The 23836-nt window shown below is 36.2% G+C and overlaps 1 protein-coding gene and 1 long non-coding RNA gene across 10 annotated transcripts; both read left to right on the top strand.

Annotated features, from left to right (window-relative positions):
* Window positions 1-1504: 1504 nt before the first annotated feature.
* LOC111782534 (phosphatidate cytidylyltransferase 1) lies at window positions 1505-18617 on the top strand. 9 transcript variants are annotated; one of them, XM_087120537.1, is made up of 14 exons: window positions 1505-1733; window positions 1885-1945; window positions 2050-2155; window positions 2576-2829; window positions 2986-3137; window positions 3326-3467; window positions 4764-4920; window positions 10983-11030; window positions 11104-11202; window positions 12437-12565; window positions 12643-12699; window positions 16944-17027; window positions 17128-17213; window positions 17372-17618. In XM_087120537.1, the coding sequence occupies exons 3-14, from the start codon at window positions 2087-2089 to the stop codon at window positions 17505-17507; spliced, it is 1413 nt and encodes a 470-aa protein (XP_086976663.1). In that variant the 5' UTR covers window positions 1505-1733; window positions 1885-1945; window positions 2050-2086; the 3' UTR covers window positions 17508-17618. The 9 variants fall into 9 exon arrangements, 8 of the variants coding, with proteins under 8 accessions (XP_086976663.1, XP_086976662.1, XP_086976664.1 ...); XR_015414674.1 differs by lacking the exon at window positions 17372-17618 and adding exons at window positions 17765-17860; window positions 18159-18617 and having other exon boundaries at window positions 1507-1895; XM_087120536.1 differs by having other exon boundaries at window positions 1505-1895.
* LOC111782537 (uncharacterized) lies at window positions 4928-10157 on the top strand. The gene is made up of 2 exons (XR_015414675.1): window positions 4928-9284; window positions 9607-10157. It is a non-coding gene; the product is annotated as an uncharacterized LOC111782537 (long non-coding RNA).
* Window positions 18618-23836: the final 5219 nt, after the last annotated feature.

The raw sequence follows: 23836 nt of genomic DNA, 5'->3' as shown, positions 1-23836 counted from the left end.
TTTGCATTGTCAATTAGATACATTGTTGCCAACGTGACCTTTGCTTCTTTTGTCACGGTATTCGTGGCTCGAAAGTATTGTTCGAGGTCAACAATTAAACTTCTCTTAGAGCCTTGGTATCTCGAACCCTACAAAAGGGCTTGAGCTCTAGGACCTATATCTTGTTAAATTGTACTTCACCCCAGTTAGGGTTTGGTTTTCCACCGCTCTCATGGTGATGTTTAATCTGGCACTTAAATCCACCACTTTAGCTGTGACCACTCTAAAGGCTGCTCTCAAATCCTCAGACATTTCTAAGACCATCTGAACGATCACTTGTTGGGCATTGTCTAAGCCCTCGACGTGTTCTTCTATTCGGGCAACAAAGCTCATCAAGCTATCTCTACGCTCGATGCCACCAACAGTTGTGGTCTTGTCTTCTAGGGCCTCAACCCTAATCATTAATTTGCGTCAGACATTAACTCACGGAGGCCTACCATCTCATCGTTCCTGTCGACCTTAGCAATAATCTCATTCATGCGAGACTCCAAAAGCCCTTTTCTATCGAGACTTGCCTAGTTGTTTTTAGTGGACATGTTTGTGTGCTACTTCCCAAAGAGCCGACTAGGCTCTGATACCACTTGTCTCAATCACACTCTTACAACAATGGGACAAAGATTGGGCGTCACTTGTTCCAACTCAGCGAACAAGTCAGCCATGTAAAACTCACACTTCGCGGACAATATCAGCATATACTCGAGTCTCGAGTCATGTTTGAGAGAAAGATTTTAGAAAACGTGAACGATAAAATACGTTGAAAATAATTGTAAAGAAAACAATGTTATGAGCTAAAAGCAAGTAGATAACAACGAAGACCTTAATAGCATATAACCCTTGTAGGAATAGTTAACAACCAGTCACATCTCCGTACAGTACATTTTGTGGCATTTTAGCCCTGGCAGGTGTAAATATGATTTTCGTGACGGGTCATACACCATCGTATTGAAACAACATGAAATAGTAAAAACCTATCTAACATGAAAGCATGTAAAAGAGGTTTGGAATGCGCATGCGGCCATGAACAATACGTCTTGGACAAGCATGACGGAGACATCCGACATGTAGCCATAGTCAACACATCTTCCCTCATTCCTCATCTAAATGAGAATTTTCCGTCCTGTTTAGGCAAGTCCCCACGAGACCCTAACCTCACAGGTTAAAAGAACATCTCTTATGATCACAAGTGAGGCAGAGGTGAAAGAGATCGAACACAGGAATAAGAAGTAAGCTCGTCTTAGGTTGTTTACACACCAGGGTATTTAAGTAATTTAACACATCATCGAAGTTTCGAATTAGCAACTTATTTCGATTATGTAGGTTAATCTTGTAAACTAAAAAACTTTTAGGGTTAAAAATAGCAAATATCCAATTATTTAGGGATATTTTTGCAAATCTTTGCAAATGGGCTATTTTTATATTTTTAACGAAAAAACAGGTTATTTTTGTAAAGGAATTAATCCATCATTTTGGGTTGAAGTTCGTAGGTTTCAGTGCGAGATTATCACCATCGTCGTCGTCGTCGTCGTCGTCGTCGTCGTCGTCAAATGTGATGTGTGAGAAAGATGAACTGACAGTTGTGAATCTCTCCTCAATTGGAAACCGATTGTATTGAAATCTTCCATTGGAGTTCACGTTTTCTCCTTCGGCGCTCATCAAATTCACAGGCAAATTACGGGCTATCAGCTTCGTGTAATGTATGTTATATGTAATCCCTTCACTACTCAACACGTTGAGATCAACCTTTCGTTCTTCACTTTGCCTCTCGCTCTCATCTCATTTTCATCATCATTCTGACTAAAATCATTTTGATTTGTCGCCGTTTTCCACCTGTTTTCTTCTGCGCAGAGCCTCGCCAGGTTTCACTCGCTCTTTTGTTCTTGGATTTTGTTTTTATCGTGTTGTTGAGGTATTGGTTTGCTATTGGTTATGCTAGTCTAAGCTGAAATGATTCATTTGCCTCCTGTAATCGCTTGACGCTTGTGCTGGTGTTTTGTCTGATTGTTCTACCAGGGATACAACATTGATGTGTGATCTGGTTTGAAGAGATATGCAGAGAGAAAATAGTATTAACTATCCCGCCAGCCCTAGGCTTCGACACCGCAGGCGATCGAATGAGGTTTCTCCACCTTCATTTTCCTTTTGTTGTTTTTCGCCTTACATCATTAGCTTTTTTTTTCCAGATATTTTTTTTGCTGCCTTAGGGAAATGGTATGCACACAAATGAGTATGATTTTCTAGAACTTGTCAATGAAGTTACTAATGATGGTAGTTTTTTTCTTCCATTTTTGGTTAATTTGGAGCTCTACAAGTAGTGTTCATCTGCACTTTAAAACTAATAATTAAGGATACTGTTTCCTCTTTTGCTTGTTTTTGGTCACTTCATTTATTTTCCCTTTTAAAGAGATTGCAGGGGGGAAAGTATTCAGTTTTGGCAATCTTAACATTTGCTTTCTTGGTGGACAGGAAAATGCTTTGAGTTGTGTATTGGTTTTGTAAAATTAATGAGTGATTGAGCTTTTCACCATCCATTTTTCAGGGGATTGCGGAGGATTTGAAGCTAAATGGAAGCAATTTACTTGTTAATGACAGAAATAAATACAAGTCAATGTTGGTTCGTGCCTATTCATCTGTCTGGATGATTGGAGGGTTTGCATTAGTAATATACCTTGGACATCTATATATTATGGCTATGGTGGTTGTAATCCAAATCTTTATGGCTCGAGAACTCTTCAATCTACTCAGGAGGACCCATGAAGATAGGCAGCTCCCAGGATTCCGGTTATTAAACTGGTACTATATGTATCTGCTTTTTATTAAGAAGGATTTGTTTTTACCAACGAGAGTTTATGATTTTCAATTAAATGCCACAGTTAATATTCTTCCATCAAACTCTATTGCAGTTATTGAATAGTTAAAGTTATTATATCATTCCCAAACTCTATGTAGGTACTTCTTCTTCACGGCAATGTTTTTTGTTTATGGCCGCCTTCTCAGTCAACGGCTTGTCAATACTGTAACAACAGATAAAGTTCTATATCAGCTTGTCAGCTACCTCGTCAAGTATCATATGGCCATTTGTTATTTCTTGTATATTGCAGGTAGATCCTAGCATTATGCTTAGTGACGTAACTTCAGCTATGAGAATTAATCTCTCCCTCCTTTTTATAACTTGGATTATGTTTAATTGGCATTTTGTTTGCTCAGTTCTTCTATTTTGACTGATAATAAAGTTTTGTTGTTCTTTCACGAGTGTTGTTGAAGTAACTTTGTTTGTTGCCTTGATCAGGTTTTATGTGGTTCATTCTTACTTTAAAAAAGAAAATGTACAAATATCAGTTTGGCCAGTATGCGTGGACACACATGATCTTGATAGTTGTGTTTACACAGTCTTCATTCACTGTTGCTAACATCTTCGAAGGAATCTTCTGGTAATTTAAATTGCATTTAGATTGTCCATTGTTCTACTTCATTCAGTTCTCCATTTTCTCCTTATGACAAAATTGTCCTTGTTTTGATTTCTTTTGGGACTTTTGCTTAGCTAATTATTGCGTGATTGCATCTCAATTGTTGACACCAGGGTGTAAGTAGCATGAGGGATCTTTCGTTTGGTTTCTTATGCAACTCTATTTTTATAATCTTCTCTATACTATGGTAGTTATATCAATACATTTCTTATAGTAGAGACCTCGGGAAACTAGGGTACATATAAAAATATTTAAACGAAAATTATCTCATCTATGGTGTATGCAGAAAGTATACCCAACATGGAAATTACCACAAACATCAGTTTCATTAGCTTTGCTTTCAGACGTTGAATTATTTGATTCAAGAGAAGGATGTGTAGATTATCAGTTCATTGGATCACATTATTGATCAACTTAAGCATATTTTCTTGGTCTTCCCTTGGGGGTAACCCGAGAAGTGTTCATTTTCAGAACTTGGTGGTGAAAAAAATCCAGAAACGGCTAGGAAAAATGCCTTCTTTTTTTTTTTTTTTTTTTTTTTTGAAGGAGAGAGACTTACTTTGATTCAATTGAGTAGGAGCTTGATCTACTTTTTCCCCTTGTTTATAATGGCTATCTTTGTCAGTAAGATCATTGAATGTTTAATGAGGAGACTCTTGTGGGAAGGGGTGGATGAGGGTGGCGCCCCTTTTGATCAAGTGAGTGGTTGTTTTGGGAAAGAGGGTTTTTTATTTTTGTTTATTTATTTTTTATTTATTTATGGAAAACCAGAGTGTATGTGCTTTGTTGTCGGGTATTTGGGTGAGAGAAATAATAGAAATTTTAGAGTGTTGGAGAGGGAGGCCGTTCATGTTTGGTCCCTTGCAAGATTTAATGTCTCTTTTTGGGTATTGGTATTGAATCTTTTTCGTAATTATTTGCTAGGTCTTATTTTTCTTGATTGAAGTCTCTTTCTTTAAGATGCTCCTTTTTGTGGTTTTCTTATATGCAATTGTACTCTTCCATTTTTTCTCAATGAAAATTGTTTTTATTTTTATTATTTTTTTTATAAAAAATGAAAAGTTAGAGGTTGTTCCTTTTGATAAACTGTAAGAGTTTGTGAATAAGGTTTTATGGCATCAAGTTCCATCTATCTTAATAGTTAATATTTACTGTTCTTTACTTGAGTACAAGTTTTAAATCTTTGGTTATATTCCTTTTGATGTTTTATTGGATTTTTTTTAGATATGTTTTTTAAAAGGTTGCCAAATGCATGCGCAGGTTTCTTCTTCCAGCAACACTCATTGTAATAAATGATATTGCTGCATACTTCTTTGGATTTTTCTTTGGAAAAACCCCGTTGATCAAAATATCTCCAAAGAAAACTTGGGAGGGATTCATAGGAGCCTCTGTGACAACTATTATCTCGGCATTTATGGTGATGCTAATTTAGAATCTCTTTTCCTGCTATTTCTAATGTTGTGCATCTTTGGAGTATATCTAATGACTTTCTTCTTTGTGAACATGACCAACTTTGGCAAAATTTGTACCTTGTCTTTGCCTATCTATTATACAATGGTCTTCAATGTGCTTGAGATGGTTGCATTGTTTTGAATTTTTTTTTATGAGATGATTTGAAACATTGTTTTTCAAGTAAAAAGTTGTTGAACTTGACTCTTAATCTCTATTGTAAGTTTAATGCACTTAAATTAATTTAATTCTCTACTTACTGTGCAACACTCTCAAGGAAATAGTAGGTATTGTAATATTCTAGTTTATATTGAGAATAACTAGGACACTATGGGCAATCCATTTCTTACTAATCTCCCCATCAGTGCTCTCAACAGTCCTTGATAACATGATATTCATAAAGCTAGCTTCCATCTTCTGAAATGCATTAGGTGATGCCATGCAAACTTTTTCCTTTTATTTAATGATTGGATAGAGACATTTTTCTTCTTTGTAGGAGGATGTTAAGATGGCAATATAAACGTCTTGAAGTTTATTTTGGCCATCAAACTTGGGCAAGGCCTAGACGATAATGACATTGGTTGGATATCTTGTGTGTGTGTATTGGATAGGAAACAATTTCATTGATGGTATAGGATTAAAGCAAGCAGGGTCCTCATCCTCAAGCACATTGGGCTGGGTTAAAGGCACATACAGAAATATGTGGGAAGAAATTGCAAATGAGCTCCCTTGTTTTTCTAACCTTGCTAACTGCTTTGTGGGTGATGGTCTGGAATACGTACTTTTGGGAAGAATTGGTGGGTGGAGGTTCAATGCCTTTTCTTTACGTTTCCCTGTTTAGATAATTTGTTCATAATTTGTTCTCAATGAAGAACTGCTTTATGGCTGATGTCTTGAATCATTCTAGAAGCTCTCCCTCTCTTTCACTCGATTTCCATCACTCGTTATCCAATAGGGGGATAGATGTCTCAACTCTCCTATCTTTGATCAGGGAGTTTTAGTTGGTTTAGGCAGGGGATAAGGGATTTTCATTTTTGTACTCCTAACACTACTGTTTTCTTTCTTTCTTTTTTTTTTTTTTTTTTTTTTTTTTGTAGCTTGTTCTTTTGAGGCTTATTGAACTTTTCTCCCTCTAGTGATATTGTCTTTGCTTGACAAGTTATCCATGGAAGAGTGAACACTCTTGATCGGCTCTTGAGAAAGATGCTTTCTTTGGTGGGTGAAGTTCCTAAGAAGGTTGATGCCTTGGTTGACAAGTTATCCATGGAAGATTGCACACTGTTGATCGGTTTCTGAGAAAGATGCTTTCTTTGGTGGTCCGTTTTGTTGCATTCTTTGTGGGGGCAGAGGAAGACTTGGGTCATATCCTTTGGATCTATTCATTTGCTCATGCAGTTGGAACTACTTTTTTGATGTGTTAGATTGCAGCTAGTATGTGTCTAGAACCACTTTTTTTTTTTTATTTTTCTTTTTTTCTTTTTGTGTTCGGATTCCAGCTAGCCTGATGCATGTACTACTGGTAGATGATTGAAGTGTTCCTTCCCCTTCCCCCTTATTGGAAGAGGGTATGTTCTTGTGGCATGATGGAGTTTGTGTTCTTTTATGGTGTCTTTGGGAAGAGGAACAATGATACCTTTAGAGGAGTGTGAGGGACTCTTTGACATTTGGTCCTTCATTAGGTTCAATATTTCTCTTTGGATGACGGTGATGATTTCTTTTTTTTTTTTTTTTTTTTTTAAATTTTATTTTTAATTTTTAATTTTTTATTGTAATTACTTGTTAGGTCTCATTCTTCCTAATTGGAGGTCATTTATCTAGTTGGACTCCGTTCTGTATACCCTTGTATTCTTTCATTTTATTTCTAAATGAAAGTTGGTCTTCTCATTAAAAAAAAAAAAAAAAAAAATCATTGATGGTATAAAATGTTAAATAAAAAAAGGAACGAAATCTATCCAAAAAATGTTACAAAGAAACTTCTCCAATTGGATGTAAGAGAGTTGAAACTATAGTTACTAAAAGGTGGAACATGTTTACTACAGCATAAAGCCAAAAGTATCATGTGTTCGACTATGACATTGATGGATTCCCCTTGTTGCTGAAAATTCTTGCATTTTTCTCATTCCCAACAATCCATATGAAAGCTCTATTGATCTATAGAAAAGTAATCTTCTTCTCAACCCTGAAAGGATGCTCAATTAGAATTAGAGACAACCAATCTTGCACCTTAATAGGGTCAGTCCATGTCCAAATGGAGCGAGTAAATGGGACCAAATCTTTGAAGCAATAAGGCATTGAGTGAAGTTATTATGTTTCTGGGACTCACTATTTGATTTACACAAACTGCAGCATTTTGTTGATAGAGCCCATCAGAAACTTCTTTGTAACCGGTCTAGGGTATTTAGGCAAGTGTGGTTGAGTTCCCAAAGGTGGAACTTGATCTTTTTTGGATAGAAATCCTTCTGAATGGCTTTTCATAAGTTGGGACATTTTCGAGAATTTTCTGCCCATTGATTTGGTAGTGCAATAGCTTCTTTGCCTTGAATAAAAACAGGTGACACTTCCTTATGAATATATTGATAAGACGAGAAAGAGGTCAACAAAGATTCCCATTGAGGTATTTTCTCATTCTCTAGATTTCTGCAAAAATTCATAATCCATGAGGCGTTTTTGTGGTACCAAAATTTCTGCCACAGAGGGATCCTTTGTTTTTGTCAATGCGAATAAAACAGGAAAAGATGCACTTAGAGGATTTTGTCCCAACCATAAATCATGCCAAAAAATAGTTGAATGGCCATTTCCAACTTTGGATCAAATATTTGAATCAATAACGTCCTCTGGTTGAAGAATGTGCTTCCAACGGCTGTAGGAAGAAGTTTCTGACTTCAATTCTGACTAGTTAATCAAAATGAGAAGACCCAAAATTTGCTACAATCAACTTCCTCCATATTTTCAATGTGGAATCTCCAATACCACTTGGCTAATAAAGCTTTATTTCTCTTCATTAGATCAAGGATACCAAGCTCTCCTTTCAACCGAAGTCATTTTACCTTTTCCCTCTTTAGAACATGAGATACTTTTTGTTTTCTTGTTACCAGATTATGGAAAATTTCGGAAGATCTCTTCTATAGCTAGGACATCCTTTCTAGGCAAAGAGAAAAGTGACAGAAATACAGATCGGCCAAAGTTGCATTAATGAGAGAAAGTCTATCCCTCTTTGAGATAAAAATGTGGCTGCAACTAAGAAGTCTTCTTTCTACTTTATCAATGATAGGCTGCCAAAAAGGGATGTTGCTTTTGGATTACCATGAAGGGGAAAACCCAAGAAAGTGTCATAATAAATAACGGTTTGTCAAGTGCTAAATTAAAGAAGCATTATTTTATACCCAATAAGTTCAAGACTAAAGACCAAATAAGTTCAGACTTTTGTCCGTTGAAAAGGTTTGTTTTTTTCTTTTTCCCTGTGAGTGGAAGAAAGAATGGTTTATTCCAAAAATTGTAGATGATGAATTTGAAGTAATCAATTTTTCTCCGAGAGGAATGGGACAACAACCTTTCTAAGGCAATCAACTACTAAAATAAAAAGATGAGCTGAAAGGGGTCACCTTGCCTTAGGCTAGAATGCCCAAATTTTGCCCCTCAGTTTTCCACCGATAATGATTGAAAATTTTTCTGATGAAATGCACTCTCTATCCAGCTTCTCCATTTGTCTCCAAACCCCTTAACTCTCAAGATTTCATCTAGAAATCCCGATTTACCTTATTGATGACCTTTTCAACCACTTCTATACCATTCCTCAATGAGCTCGTTTGCAGTAAGAGAGGCGTCCAGAATTTGACACCCTGCTACAAAAGCTAATTGATTCTCTATGATAGTGCTTGGAATCACACATTTCAGCCTCTCCAATAGAATCCTGGCTATGATTTTATATAAACAAGTGATTCAAACTCATCAGTGACATTGGAAATGGAGAAAGATAGGTCTATCAATGTTACTACTCTTGGTTTCTTGAAGGATGATCAAGAAGGATTGTATTTGATAATGACGCCTTTGACAAGAGCATGTTTTTCTTCAATATTGAGAGAATAGCTAATATCTTTCCTATACTAAATTCACAAATACGTAGCTCCACATGAGAGCCCTAAACTAAAAGAATGTAAAATTACAATAAAGGGAAAAATGTAATAATAGGTCTCTAAATCTGAAGTTATATACATGAATGTCATGATAATATATACTATAACTCACACACTTCCGCCAATAACCCAATCCCTTGAAATGCCAGGATAGAATAATCATAAAATAGATGTGGACTCTTCCCTGTGTTGAGACAAGGTCTCTTTTTCATATTTGATGGTTGATTGGAGTTTCCTCTAGTCCCTTAGCCCTAGACTTTGTTTTACAGAGATTTTGTTTTATTTTTTTTAATGCGCAGACCGCAATCCTCCAGACAAGGTGTTATGACCTGTAAATTAAGGATAAGGATGAAGGGCAGAGGGATGTGGGAGCTGAAAATGGTGGGCAACATCACAACAGGCTGCTTTTAAGGGAGCTAACAGATCAGTTGATTAAACATCAAAGCATCAAACTTCACAAGCTCCCAAACCTCCTCCCTAGATTTCTCAACATCCCTTATTATCTTCTTATTCCTCTCAAGTCAAATACCCCACTTTAGCACAAGACCTACTTCGTAAGCTTTTAATACACAAAAAGCTTATGCAACACGGGTAAGCTTGGAATTGAATAACATCCCAAATATCTCTGTCCTCACAAGAAGAATTATGGAATAGTTTTTGATTTATTTCTTTCAAAATTCCATCAGAGCCATAGGTATTTAGCTGCACAGGTTCTCAATACTTCGACATTGTTTTTACTTGGAGGGAAAACAAAGTACTGTTGAATGTATCCAACAAAGAACTGGGATTGGCTGCAACAGAGCTTGTTGTCTGATAAAGGATGTTCTCCTAAAGCCTCATGTTCTTGATAAAGGAAGAATTGTTTGGCATTTTTTTTTTCATTATTTTGTGGGCAATTTTATCTGGAAGGAACAAAATGATCTTTAGAGCTTGATCTCATTCTTTTGGATTGGGGATTATTCTTGTAGTTAGTGTTAGGATTCCTTTTTCTGGTTTTTTTATGCTCTTGTACTCTTTCATTTTTCTCAAAAGATAACTTCGTTTCGTATTAAAAAAAAAAAAAAAAAAAAAAGCACTGATCTTATCTTCTGGGCTTTACATGATTATTTTCTAGACTGGGGCCGCTTTTGCGACAGAATAGACTACAATAATATATGTTTTAACTTTAAATTGTTCCCTTTTTAGGTGGGAAAATAACTGAGAAATGAGAATAGTCCTTCCTTAACTTGATCCATGTGTTGTTCATTTGCCTCGTGTATGGAAGGTTGTAGCTTCTTAAAGAAATGGATTCTGCCTTTAATTGATCTGGCAGAACCTATTACATAGCAACCTTCAATTACTATATATCTTGGAATATTACTTCTTTATTCTTCTGATTTTTAATTTCATATTCTTCTGCCTTTAAAGTGGGCACGTTTACTTTGGTTTATGGTTTTATTTTGCACATGTTTCTTGATGGTTAATTTCTATTACTTAAACGTTTACCGATGTATAGATATGTTAAAAGTATTAATATAACTAAATTCACCGTAATCCATCAGCTTAAGCTTTTGGGCTGATTGGTGATTTAATATGGTATCAAAGTAAGAGATCATGTGTTTTAACTGTGGTAATGCATTTCCTCGATTTACATTTGTTGGACCTTCAACAAATTTTCAACCCCATAAGTGAGAGAGAGTGCTAAAAGTATTGATATAATTGATTTATGGTAACTCATCAGTTTAAGCTTTAGGGTTGAATGACGATTTAACTTTATTTTTATTTCATGTGATTAGATTGTGTAGTTTCCTTAAAAAATCCTTGTCTGTGAATATGCTTTAACTGCCTGGAAACATGATGATAACAGTAAAAAAGTGATTATAATAATGATGCTATTAAAATGCTGGTGCTGGTGCAGCTTGCAAACATCATGGGTCGATTCAGTTGGCTCACTTGTCCAAGAAAGGTGATTCTCTTTTAGTGTCCTAAATTTTTGTTTTAAAGATAATCATGTCTACTTATCTGGGATACAAATGCAGGATTTATCAACTGGGTGGCTTCACTGTGATCCGGGTCCTTTGTTCTCACCAGAATATTTTACTTTACCTGGATGGATTCCTTCATGGGTCAGTAAAGTGGTATTGCTTGAATCTGATTATTATATATGTATGTGCGTGTGTACTTTTACCGTTTAGGTAAATGTACTTGCTTTTCAATTTGCTTCATCTGTGTGTTTTTTCCTACTAACCACATATGTGGTCTGGAAAAAACAGTCCCAGTTCTCCTTCTCAAGTTCATCATCATTAGGCAATCTGAGAACCCTTATTTGCTATTCGTCAGTCATAAACGTCCAGTTTCCTTGTTTCTTATCAAAAATAAAAAAGTAACAAATAAAAAAACCAAATATTTAGTTCCAATTTTTACAATCTTGACATTTAATTCTTAAGATCTATCTCTTTAATTGCTATTTATCGAAAAAGATTTGTGTATTACTCCATTGTTTTAACAAGCATTGTATTTTAACTAATTTGATCAGTACAAGCAATTGGCTAATTATAAAAATTCATTAGTTTACCTTTTTTTTTACATGATTTAAAAATCCAATTCTATGATTTTTACATGCGAGGATTACATAGCTATATTCTCAGGTTTTTTCATAAAGAAAATCATTACATTAACCCTTTCTTTACCGGGTAAGAGATAAAAGATGATACCAGCAAGCAGGGATACAGCTTAGAAGGGCAGGGGGAAGAGGTATCCCTCTGCCTAGCATGCTAGAAAAATGTGCTTTCAACATTTTTTTTGAGGTTGATCCTGTCTTCTTTCTGGAAGTGTTTCGTTTTGACATCATATATTCATTTTATTTGAGTAAACAAATCTTTTTAGCTTTCACGCCAGAAACATTGACTGAAAAGGTATTAGCTATGTGGACACTCCATATTAGGTTTTAATATATAGTCTCAGTTGGTCAAAGATGTTTATGGAATCCATCTACAAAAGGAGAAAAAAAAAAACATAATCGTTGGCCAACGATAGGGCCAAGGATTGTGCTGGTTTGTGAATGAAATTTACAGTAAATACAATCAAATGAACATGGAAATTATTTGCACTAATAGCAATATAATTGTCATAAATGGAGATGATGGTGCGTGAGCTATGGAAGATGATGACACCATTCTAAACCCTCTGTTGGAAGCCGGAAAGCTCTAACAGATGGATTTGTTTGAGATTGCCAATAAGCATTTTTTATTGCATTCTTGGAATAGTCTGCATTCTATGATTTGCGAGCTTAGCTGTTTCTTCTTGATGTTACAATTAGTTCTTATTTGCCCATCTATATTTATTTTTCTAACTTAGGTCATTGTTTGGCAGTTCCCATGGAAAGATGTCACCATTTTGCGAGTTCAGTGGCATGCTATATGTCTTGGTTTGTTTGCATCAATAATAGCTCCTTTTGGTGGCTTCTTTGCTAGCGGCTTCAAAAGAGCTTTTAAAATCAAGGTTCCTCATTTTTCTTATGTCAAAGCCCTATCAATTTTGTAACTTCATAAATATGACGCTGTTGTATCCCTTTGAAGGATTTTGGTGATAGCATTCCTGGACATGGTGGAATCACAGATAGGATGGATTGCCAGGTATGCTGAATTAGTTTAGATGGTAAAGAATATTTTATCCCTAACATCACATACAGGCTGTAAGTTTGAGTTTTCCCTCTTTATTTAGATATATCGGGCACTTGGGTGAATTGGATAGTAGATGACTCGTCCTGCTCATCATACATAACTATCCAAATTACCCAAGTAAACAACTAAATTTAGAGGGAAAACTCAAATTACAATTATAAGAACCCTCCCTGAGTTGTACACGTTCTTTGTTTAGCAGTATCCTCCTGAGAAAAAACGTAACCACCATCTACCATTCCTGACTTTGTAAAATGAGGGGAGAGAAGAAAGGTCTTTTAAGTATTGAGATACTCACCTAAGGGCTTCGACAATCAGCTTCATTGTGTTTTTTGTGTTCTTACCCAGTTTATGTAAACCATATTTACTGGAAACAATTTTGTACCAAAGAGCATCCTTCTCCTTCAAGAATTTCCTCCATAGCCACTTTCCCGAGTGGGGTGTTTCCTTTCGTAATATTTTCCTTCCCTTCCCACAATCTGAAGGCAGAGTGATGATCCTCCATCACACTAAGTGGCTTCTCCTCTCACTATCGTTGTCTTCCTCAAATAATTATTCTGTTATTGGAAAATATCCTTGGCTCCTTTCACTATCGTTTTCCATTCCGTAATTTTCCCCCAGATTATTACAATAAGATTCCTTAAGCATTTTGAGGTAGGCTTTTGATCAAAGGCATTCTATGTAGTTCAAAGGTCAAGACAGAAAGATATCCTACCTCTTCGAGTCTATTCCTATAACAATTGATCCCAGTCACTTGAAATTTGGGAGGTTAACTTCGTAGCATGAAGTCTTCTTAAACACTTGAGCAGAAAGCATTTGTAATGCACCTCTTTACTATATATTAATAACGGAGGAAGAAAGTGCCTTAGGGCAATACAAAAGCAAACCTAGCTGATTAGAAAGGGCTGGCAATCTCTCCCCTGCCTTTTACAACTTTCTACAACAGATAAAACATGAAAATCCCTCCTCCATTCCCTTAGGTATGTACCTTAACATTCCTCTTCCACATTCACTTCATGGTCCCCCCTACCCTCTAACCTTGTAACTTACTTGTCGAGGGTAAATTTCCTTTTTTGCCCCTTCTCGCATACTTAATGTGAATTGGGGGCCTAACCCCTTGAGACATTGAAGCCTTGTCCTCAAGGTTGAAGTTTGGAAACTAGAGACGAAAATCAGCAAGTGCTTCCCAAGTAGCTTCATGTTCTGGTAAGTTTTTCCAACCAACAATGCGGTTCCTCTTGTGCCCGTGCCTTCTCTATGTCCCAGGATATCATTCTGTTCATCCATACGCTCACAGTCATCTGTCTACAATGGAGGTCCCGATTGTGTCAACAACTCTCCAAGTGTCTTCTTGAGCTGGGAAACATGAAAACACAGGATGGAACATTGTATGTCTGCCAAACAAAGCTCTTATAGTTCACAGGCCCAATCTATTTTTCGATGTAATTAGGACCAAATTACTTGGCTGCCAACTTCTCATTTATTCGTTTGGAAAGAGGTTTGGCGATATTACCTAATTTTGAGGAACACCCAATCTCCCACCTCATACTCAACTTCTCTTCTTTTTGTTTATTTGCGAATTTTTTAATTCTTTCCTGAGCGGAGTGTCGGTGATCCTTGAGAAATTTCAGAACTAAATCATGTTCCCTAAATTGTTGGTGAACTGTTGAGTTGGGAGTTCGTTGGTCACCATATGAATGGAGTTGGGGTTGCCCGTAAATAGCCTGGAATGGTGTAATATCGATGGAGATATGTAAAGTTGTGTTATACCAAAACTCTGCCTTGCACAACCAATTCACCCATTGCTTTGGTAACTCACAACAAAAACAGTGTAAGTAGGTCTCAACACTTATTTACCACTTCGGTTTGCCCATTGATTTTGGGGTGATACATTGTATTCCTTTGTAGTTTTGTGCCTAGAGTTCGAAATAGCTCAGTCCAAAATTGGCTGATAAAGACCTTATCACGGTAGAAGAAGATTGAGCGAGGACCCAATGTAGGTTTACAACTTCTTGAACGAACACATCAGCCAAGGACGACTCGGCTATGAACAGGATTTAAGAGGTAGAAAATGGGCGTACATAGGCATTTGACTACCACAAAAATTGAGTCATTCCTACACTAAAATCCATAGTGATATCCTCCCATGTACCACATGGTACCTGTAGGGGTTGTAATAGCTCTGTGGGATATGCAGCCAAGGATTTGACTAGGCATTGCTTCACATATTTGCTTAGTGTCAGACTTCATTCCCTCCCTCCCAATAAACTAGTCTTTTATAAGTTCTTAAGAACCCTGAGTGACCCCATCACGATGTCATGGTATGTCTGTTGCATTGCTGGGATTAGGGAAGAAGTTTTTGAGAGAACGAGCCAACCTTTATACAAAGTTTGCCTGGCTGAAAGGACAATTTGGGCACACTGCCTGCATCACTTTCCAGGCTTTGGATGATTTGGCTAGCTTTGGATCATTAGCAACCTCTTCCGTAATCACTTCAACAACTAACTAAAATGACTGGAACTAAAAGATTGGCCATATGAGTGACCAGTGGTAACCTCAGACACAATATCAACAATTTTATTTTCTAGACTTGAATTTTGAAATTGTAGCCCAGCCATTTAAAAATCCATCGTTGAAACTCAGGCTGTCATTCTCTGTTCCAAAAATTTCACCGCTTGTTGATTTGTTCTAACAATGAATTTCTGATTGAGTAAATAGCGCTGCCATCGTTGAACCGCAAAGACTATCACCATGAGTTCTCTTTCCTAAACTGATTTAGATTGGGCTTGAGGGGATAAGATATGACTGAATAATACAATTGGAAATTGCTATTGGGATAAAACAGCCCTAAGCCTGTTCCAGACGCATCAGTTTACACCACAAAAGGTAAATATAGGTGGAGTTACCAAGACATTTTTCAATCTCTCAAACGCCTCTTGGGCTTGATCATTCCACGCAAAGGTATGAATAGCCACCTCCATTGCTTGCATCACGCAAGCTTAATAACCATGTTCGTCTCGTCACCTTCCATTTCCTCTTTGTGATCATACACCAAAAGAACCCCAAGTTCTTTTCCTTTACCATGATGGCCCACGATGAATTTTTCCTCACAATAGAGACAAAGTCCTGTTATATTCTGTCTGGAATTCATCTTCAGTCAGTCGGTTGAAGGGTGCCTCACAGCATGTCGTTGGCACTTGCTCACTTGTTAGCATTGTCATATGACTTTGGAAGAGCAAATGTAAGGTATTACCACTTTCTACAATAGACAAAAGATGAAAGTACAAAGGGTATGCCCAATATGCAAGGTATTACCAACAGAGGAAGAAAGTGACCCAAGGCAATACAGAAGCAAACCTAGTCGGGTGTGTAATCTCTTCCCTTCCCCATACAACTTTCTACTATAGACAAAAGATGAAAATCTCTTCTCCTTTCCCCTTGCGTATATGCGCTAACATTCCTCTCCCACACTCCCCGCTAACATTCCTCTCCCTCACTCCCTCCGTGCTTTCCCCTACATTCTGACCCTTGACCCTTGGAACTAACTTCTCAAGGATAAATTCCCTTTTTGGCCCCTTCTCACTGTACCTGATGATAATTGGAGGCCTAACAGAATTTTCCAGGGCTTGGTTATACTATACAATAGAATAACATTTGAACATTGCAAGTGATTCAGGTGGATAATATGGAAACCTTCTAGCCCACCTTTAGAACAATCCCTTTTCGACATTCTGTTAAGGTCTCCTATTACTTATAAAAGGTGAAAGAGGACTACCTCGAAAAAGTCTCCTAGTAGCTTCAACCTTGCCCCTCATAAAGAAAATTAGGATGTTTCACCCCTTTCCGTGATCAGGAGGTTGCTTTCTGCACTATAGACTTTTGCCATGTCTCCTCCATTGTCAATTTCCCTGCCACTTGCTCTTCTCTTGATCATCACTCCAACTCTGTATTTGTCCATCTTTCCCCCCATCTTTTTTTTTATCTGATTCTGTAGTGAGAATTGATGGCTTGATCAACCATCACAAAATCAAGCAAGTTCAGCTCATTTTGGTCATATCCCCTGATGTGGTTCAGTTTAGTCGGGCACTTAACCAACCTATTTGCACCCCTAATATTTTTGGCATAGTCGATTACTCCTGTCCTTGTTCCCCTCGTACCCTTGTTCCCTGCAGTTAAAATATTTGGTTTTTCAAATGCAGATGGTGATGGCCGTGTTTTCATACATCTATCATCAATCATTCGTCGTGTCTCAGAGTATCACCGTTGAATCAATTATTGACCAGGTTAGATGAATGTCTCATTCATTCACCTTCTCTTATTAGAGCAAGAATCTTTTCGGTGAGGTTATGTGAGCTGACTGCTGGTGGTATTTATTTATTTTAGATACTAATGAACCTTACATTTGAGGAGCAACAACTTCTTTTCACGAAGCTTGGGCAAATGCTGCAAGACAGGCTGTTCTCGCAATAGTAAGATCTGTCGTCCTTTTGTATATTGGTGATCTAGGATTAAGAATTTAATACCGACCTGTACATGAATATTGTGTTTTATTTTTTTACCTCCTATAATTTTTTTGCAACAAGTCTTGGAATTTAGATGATTTTTTCTCCATTTTCACTTTGTATAGTTTGTGTGCATCTTGCTTTGCCCACCCCCACCAACTCACAAGAAAAAAAAAAGAAAAAAGAGAGAATGTGTGCAGGCAAAATGGGAGGGAGGAATCACGGCCTCTGATTTTAGGGCATGAGTTTAAATACCGTTGAAAACCACACTCGCTGAACTAAAATTTCTGTGTTCCATTTCAGCTGCTTTGCAGACCTGTTTACTAGCATTTCTTACTATTGCACTAATTAGTTTTATAATTTGTTCAAGAATGCCCATAGTTATGTTTTTCTGCTCTTTTTTTGCTGGGTGGGGCTGGTAATCAAGTATTTTTCGATACCTCTTGTTTTGATGAGGACCAAGAAATTAAATGGTTGCAAATAGAGTTACGATAACTTGCTTGTTCTATGTCATCCAGGCAACTAGCTTATTGCCCATATCATTGTTCATCAATAAAGCATGTAATAGAGAGAGTTGAGGGAGACAACCCAACCCTTGGTACTTGTGGATAGAGGTAAGAAGCATGCTTTGAACATTCTCAAATGAATGGGATTATTAGTTCATACTTGACTCAAGATGATACTCAAGGTAGCTGTCTAGTATTATTAGTTCTCCCATAATGGCTAAATTGTTTAACTATTTTTCGTTATATACCTCTGTTCCAAATGTTCTTTGTTCTTTCCATTGATGTATTCTTAATACCTATTAGGACAAATCAGATAGAGCATGCATCTCACAGTTAACTTAGCAACTCGTGTTTGACTTATTATACGATACTAAATTCTGAATTCTCGAGTTCATTTTTGGTTCAGAAAAGGAGGGACGCGGTGTAATTTATCCTTGCAAAGCATTGGCAATAGTTATTTGCTGTTGCAAATAGTTCTCAGTATGGAGTTTGGGCTTTGAGTGAATGACTAACATTGAGGAGAGGTTGAACTACCAAATCCACAGCTATGATGTTCTTGATGAGTAAGATGAGAAGATTAGCGAAGTGTCATGGTATAATCACCCGTTTTTTATGAGAGGAAAAATATGTTTTGAAGGGGTGTTTGAGCCACTAACTTGGGTTGGGACTTGGGTGGGTTGAGGGGAGTGGCCTAAACTATCCTACTACTTATTTAACCTACATCTTTCACAACAAATTCACTCCACAACACAATGTTCATAACTCTACACATTTTAAAAAATTCATTAATGATTAATGTCATTAATCATTAATCATTAACATTAAAAATGTAAAAATGATTAATGATTAACTTTTTTTTTTTTTTTTTTTTTTTTGAAAATTTTGTTATATATATATATATTGGAATTACCCATCAACATCCAAAATTTTAGGATATTTCTATCGAAATTTTTATTAAATGGAAGAACTTTTGTACGAACAAAAAAAAAATATCTAATTTTATGTGCTAACTACAAAGTTCATTTAAAATTTTTACAATGGAGACAAAGTTTAATTATAATTGTATGTCACTAGTGATGGAATATTGAGTTGCTTAAATACTTCAAATTTGTATTTAAATGATAATCATGGATATATTAGGACATTATAACAAATGACTTTAATAAACTAAATATTTCAGAAAAAAAATAAAAAGGATTAAAATTATAGATTTTCTAGTAGGATAGTTTCTGAAAATTGCCACTAGTAATCTGATTCAAATAATAGTAAAAAATAATATTGAAGAAGATAATATTTCTTTGGAAAGATAACTTAATTATTAAAATTTTGAAAATTTGATATTTATATAATTCAACAACAAAAAAAAGTATTAAAAAAACATTCCTAAATACAAATACTAAAACTTTAATTTCTAAATAAATTGTGCATTCCTAACACCGACTATCTAAACTTAAATTAAACTGTGTATCCCTAACATTGACTTTTTAGACACATTATTTAACTCTATAGACTAAAAATTCTAAATACAATAACTCCAATTAGCAAGCCAAATGCTTTTTAGATGAGTTTTTATTTTAAATAATATCTAAAGTACCTTAAATTTCAACATTTTATCTAATATATTTTTTAATTTTTTAATTTTTTAATTTTGTGTAAGTCTGTTAAGAATGAATGAGAAATAGAAATAGAATTGGGATACAAAGAATGATATTCCCTTAATACCTAAAATAGAAAAAAATATATAACTAACTCGATCATGTAAATAAATAAACTATACAACTCCCTAAATATCTTAGATATATTATAACTAATTATTAAAATATATCTCCAAAATATCCTCTCTTAATGTTCTCCCTCAAGTTGGAGATTGTATGTCGATAACACCCAACTTGTCCTTCAAAAAGTCAAACTGATATCTTTCAAGAGCTTGAGTAAAAACATCTGCCAATTGCATTTTGGTCGAAACATAACACGGTTTGATGATTCCAGCTTGTAACTTTTCTCGAACTATATGACAATCTATTTCAATGTGTTTCATACGTTCGTGAAAAACTGGATTGGCTGCTATATGTAATGCTGCTTGATTATCACAATATAATGATGCTGGTTGGAACATTCAAGTCTTGAAGAATGTATCTTAACCAAGTTAACTCTAAACAAGTATTTGCCATAGCTCGATACTCGGCTTCTGCTGATGATCTGGACACATTAGTCTGCTTTTTAGACTTCCAAGAAATAATTGAATTTCCGAGGAAAATGTAGAACCCAGAAATAGACCGTTTGGAAGTTCAACAACCACCCCAGTCAGAATCGCAATATGCTTGTAATCTTAAATTGTTTTCAGATGGCAGTAGAAGTCCTTGACCAGGAGTGCCTTTGATGTACCTCAGAACTCGAAGAGCTACCTCTCAATGTGGTTTTCTTGGTTCATGCATAAATTGGCTAAGCATACGAACTGAATAAGCTATGTCAGGCCTAGTGAGGGTCAAATATATTAATCTGCCAATCAACCGTCTGTATTTACTTGGATCATTCAACTTCTCTCCTTCAGTTAAAGAAAGTTTCAGATTTTGCTCCATAGGAAATTTGTCTGGACGTGCTCCTGTAAGACCTGTGTCTTGAAGGATGTCTAGAGCATACTTCCTTTGAGACATAAAAATTCCTTTTCTAGACTGAGAAAATTCAATGCGTAGAAAATATTTCAAATTTCCTAAATCTTTGATAAGAAATTTCTTGAGTAAACTAGTCTTGAGATATTGAATTTCTTTGAGATCATTGTCTGTCAACAGAATATCATCGACATAGATTAGAACTGCAGTGAAAGAAGTACCTTTACTCTTAGTAAACAAAGAGTAATCTGCTTTGGACTGAGTGTAGCATGCATTTTGTATAGTTGTAGAAAATATGGAGAACCAATTGCGAGAAGCCTCTTTTAATCCATAAAGAGATTTATGGAGCCGACATACTGTATTCTCCCCTTGTCGGCAAAGACCTGGTGGTAAAGACATAAAAACTTCCTCGTCTAGATTACCATGGAGAAAGGCATTTTGAACATCCAACTGATGGGTGAACCATTTTCGAGCAGCAGCAACAGTGAGTAAGCAACAAAGTGTAGTAAGTTTTGCTGTAGGGGAAAATGTTTCTGTGTAATCAATACCTTCAACCTGAGTGTATCCCTTTGCTACAAGTCGAGCTTTATAACGTTCAACAGAACCATGAGAGTTGTATTTAATTTTGTACACCCAACGACAACCAATAGCTTTATGACCAGGTGGTAGAGGAATGAGAGACCATGTATGATTACGTTCCAAAGCTGCAATTTCATCATTCATAGCCTGCTGCCATAACGGGTTGCCAACTGCCTCGTCATAGGTTTTAGGTTCTGTCTGGGATGTAATAAGAGCTAGAAAAGCACGTTGAGTAGGAGAAAAACGAGAGAATGAAAGGTAATGATGAATGGGATACCTGGTGCCAGTGCCGGGACTTGAGCTAGAGGTTGAATGATTGGCTCCAGAAGACATCTCATAATCCTTATGCCAAGCTGGAGGCTGTTTAATACGAGCAGAACGTCGGAGTGGAGCTGATGTATCAAGTGGGATAGGATTGGAATTAGTGGGCGAATCTGGAGAAGGTGGAGGAGACGACGAAGTAGTAGGTGAAGAGATAGGAGGTGAAGGAGGAATAGGAGGTGAAGGAATAGAAGGTGGAGGATGGATGTTTGAGTAGGATGGATCATGAAGTGGTACAACAGGAGTCGAAGGAGCTAATGTTGAAGTTTGTGAAGCTGATGAAAAAGGAAAATCATCTTCACAAAATTTAACATCACGGCTGATAAAGAATTTGTGAGATTGCATGTCATACAACTTGTAACCTTTATGACCACAAGGATATCCTACGAAAACACAAGGAATTGCTCGAGGTTCAAATTTTTGCTTAGGATGTACTATAGTTGCATAACATTTACAACAAAAAAACTTTAAGATGATAAAATGTAGGTGGTCGTTTGTAGAGTGCTTCAAAGGGTGTCTTGTTAGATAACAATGGTGATGGCGTTCTATTTATAAGATAAACAGCCGTTAAAATGCACTCTCCCCAAAAATTAAGTGGAACTTGTGACTGAAAAAGAAGAGACCTAGCTACATTTAGGATATGGCGATGCTTACGTTCTACGACTCCATTTTGTTGTGGAGTATAGACGCAAGTGCGCTGAAATTCAATGCCACAAGAAGTAAAGAATGGTTGCAAAGATAGGAACTCAGTCCCATTGTCTGATCGAACTATCTTGATAATAGTATGAAATTGAGTTTGAACGAATTTAACAAAGTTCATTAACAAATGATGTACTTCTGACTTATGTTGCATTAGAAAAACCCAAGTACATCGAGTAAAATCATCACAATAGTGAGAAAAAAACGCAAACCATAATGGGTAGGAATTTTATGTGGTCCCCAAACATCACAATGTATCAGATCAAAGGCAGAATGAATTGTTATTGAACTTCTTGGGAAAGACAACCTAGTTTGTTTTGGTAACGGGCAGATACTACAATTATGAGAATAACTCGCATTATTAAGATGCAATTGATCAGCTAGAAATTTAAAACAAGAAAAAGAAGGATGACCTAGGCGTAAATGCCACAAATCAGATGACTGAGATACTTGATGAGCTGAAGATTTGATTGGAGATGAAGAAATATAATAGAGACCTCCAAATTGTTTACCCGAGCCAATCATCTTCCCCGTAGCCAAGTCCTGCATAACACAAGAATCAGGATAGAAGGTGACATAACATTTCAAGTTATTGGTAAGTTTGTTGATCGACATTAGGTTTAAATTGAATGAAGTGTTGGTGTTAATATAACACATGCGAAAGCAATTTGGATCTTAGGCACTTTTAGAACATCAATTATTGTAAATAACTAGCATGTTCATAAGTATTAAAACTTAATGAGTTTAAATACTAACCTTTTTGTAGTTCAAACTCCTTTTGCCTCACGAACCGGTTTCGAACCACCACTAGTGTCTTCTCCACTATCCTCCGGCCTTAGAACGGGATTGTGGAATCCGGTGAGTGACTAAACTTGGGAGGGATTTTGTATATGTGAAAGAGAGTGTTTGTGAGAGGTTTTTCTCAAGGGTTTTTTTTTTTTCATCAAGATGAAGAATAATTTCCAAGTATCATGATCACTCTATTTAAAGAGTCAAGTTTGCATGTTTATGCAAACTTGAGATCACCAAATTTTGACACTTAAAATTCCACTCAAATGTTTGGGATTATGTGGCAAGCATGCATGTTTGAGTTAACCAAATTTTGACACTCAAAATTCCACTCAAACTTGTGGGGTTTATTTGACAAACATGCAAGTTTGGTTAAACCAAATTTTGACACCTCAAAATTCCACTAACATGGATTTTTCCATTAGATGAAAGTCAACATTTTGACTTTCTTCATTTTAATTCAACAATTAATTTGAATGATGAATTTCAAAGTAAGGTAACATTAAATGATTAATTAAACTATTTAATTAATATTTAATATTAATTCAAATGCCAATCCCAATCAATTCCGACACATAATTGATTAAGATATTTAAATCTTATTTAAATATCTCAGATTCTCTCTTTTCGTTTAATTCGTAAATAAAACAAAATTGCGGTTAAATATATCGTATATATGTAACGCATATTCCCTAACTTGAATTCGAACACTTCGAACTCACTCGTCACACTGTTCTATGGTTTAGTCCGATATGAGCTAGCAGAGGGACCTAATGGACCTATAGATCATGGGCTCCAACGATCCAAGATTAACCGATTAAACTCATTAACCTGGTTAACCAACATTCGTTAACTACTAGGACACTCCACTATAGCCTAGTAGTCGCACTCCCCTCACTATAGATATATTTCTGTCCATCTGATATAACCATGATTAGTAAGTCGATCCTTCACAGGTTGTTCGTAACTAGAGCTGGGTCAATTTACCGTTTTACCCCTGAAGTTACTTCTTGTTCCTTATGTCTCACTGATCCTCTAATGAACAATTGGTTTGTGGTCCAACCAGTAAACCGAATCCCTCTCAGGC

Source organism: Cucurbita pepo, chromosome 20 (genome assembly GCF_057944985.1).
Source record: "Cucurbita pepo subsp. pepo isolate OVF chromosome 20, ASM5794498v1, whole genome shotgun sequence".
NCBI lineage: Eukaryota > Viridiplantae > Streptophyta > Magnoliopsida > Cucurbitales > Cucurbitaceae > Cucurbita > Cucurbita pepo.
This window is presented reverse-complemented; position numbering and strand designations above follow the sequence as displayed.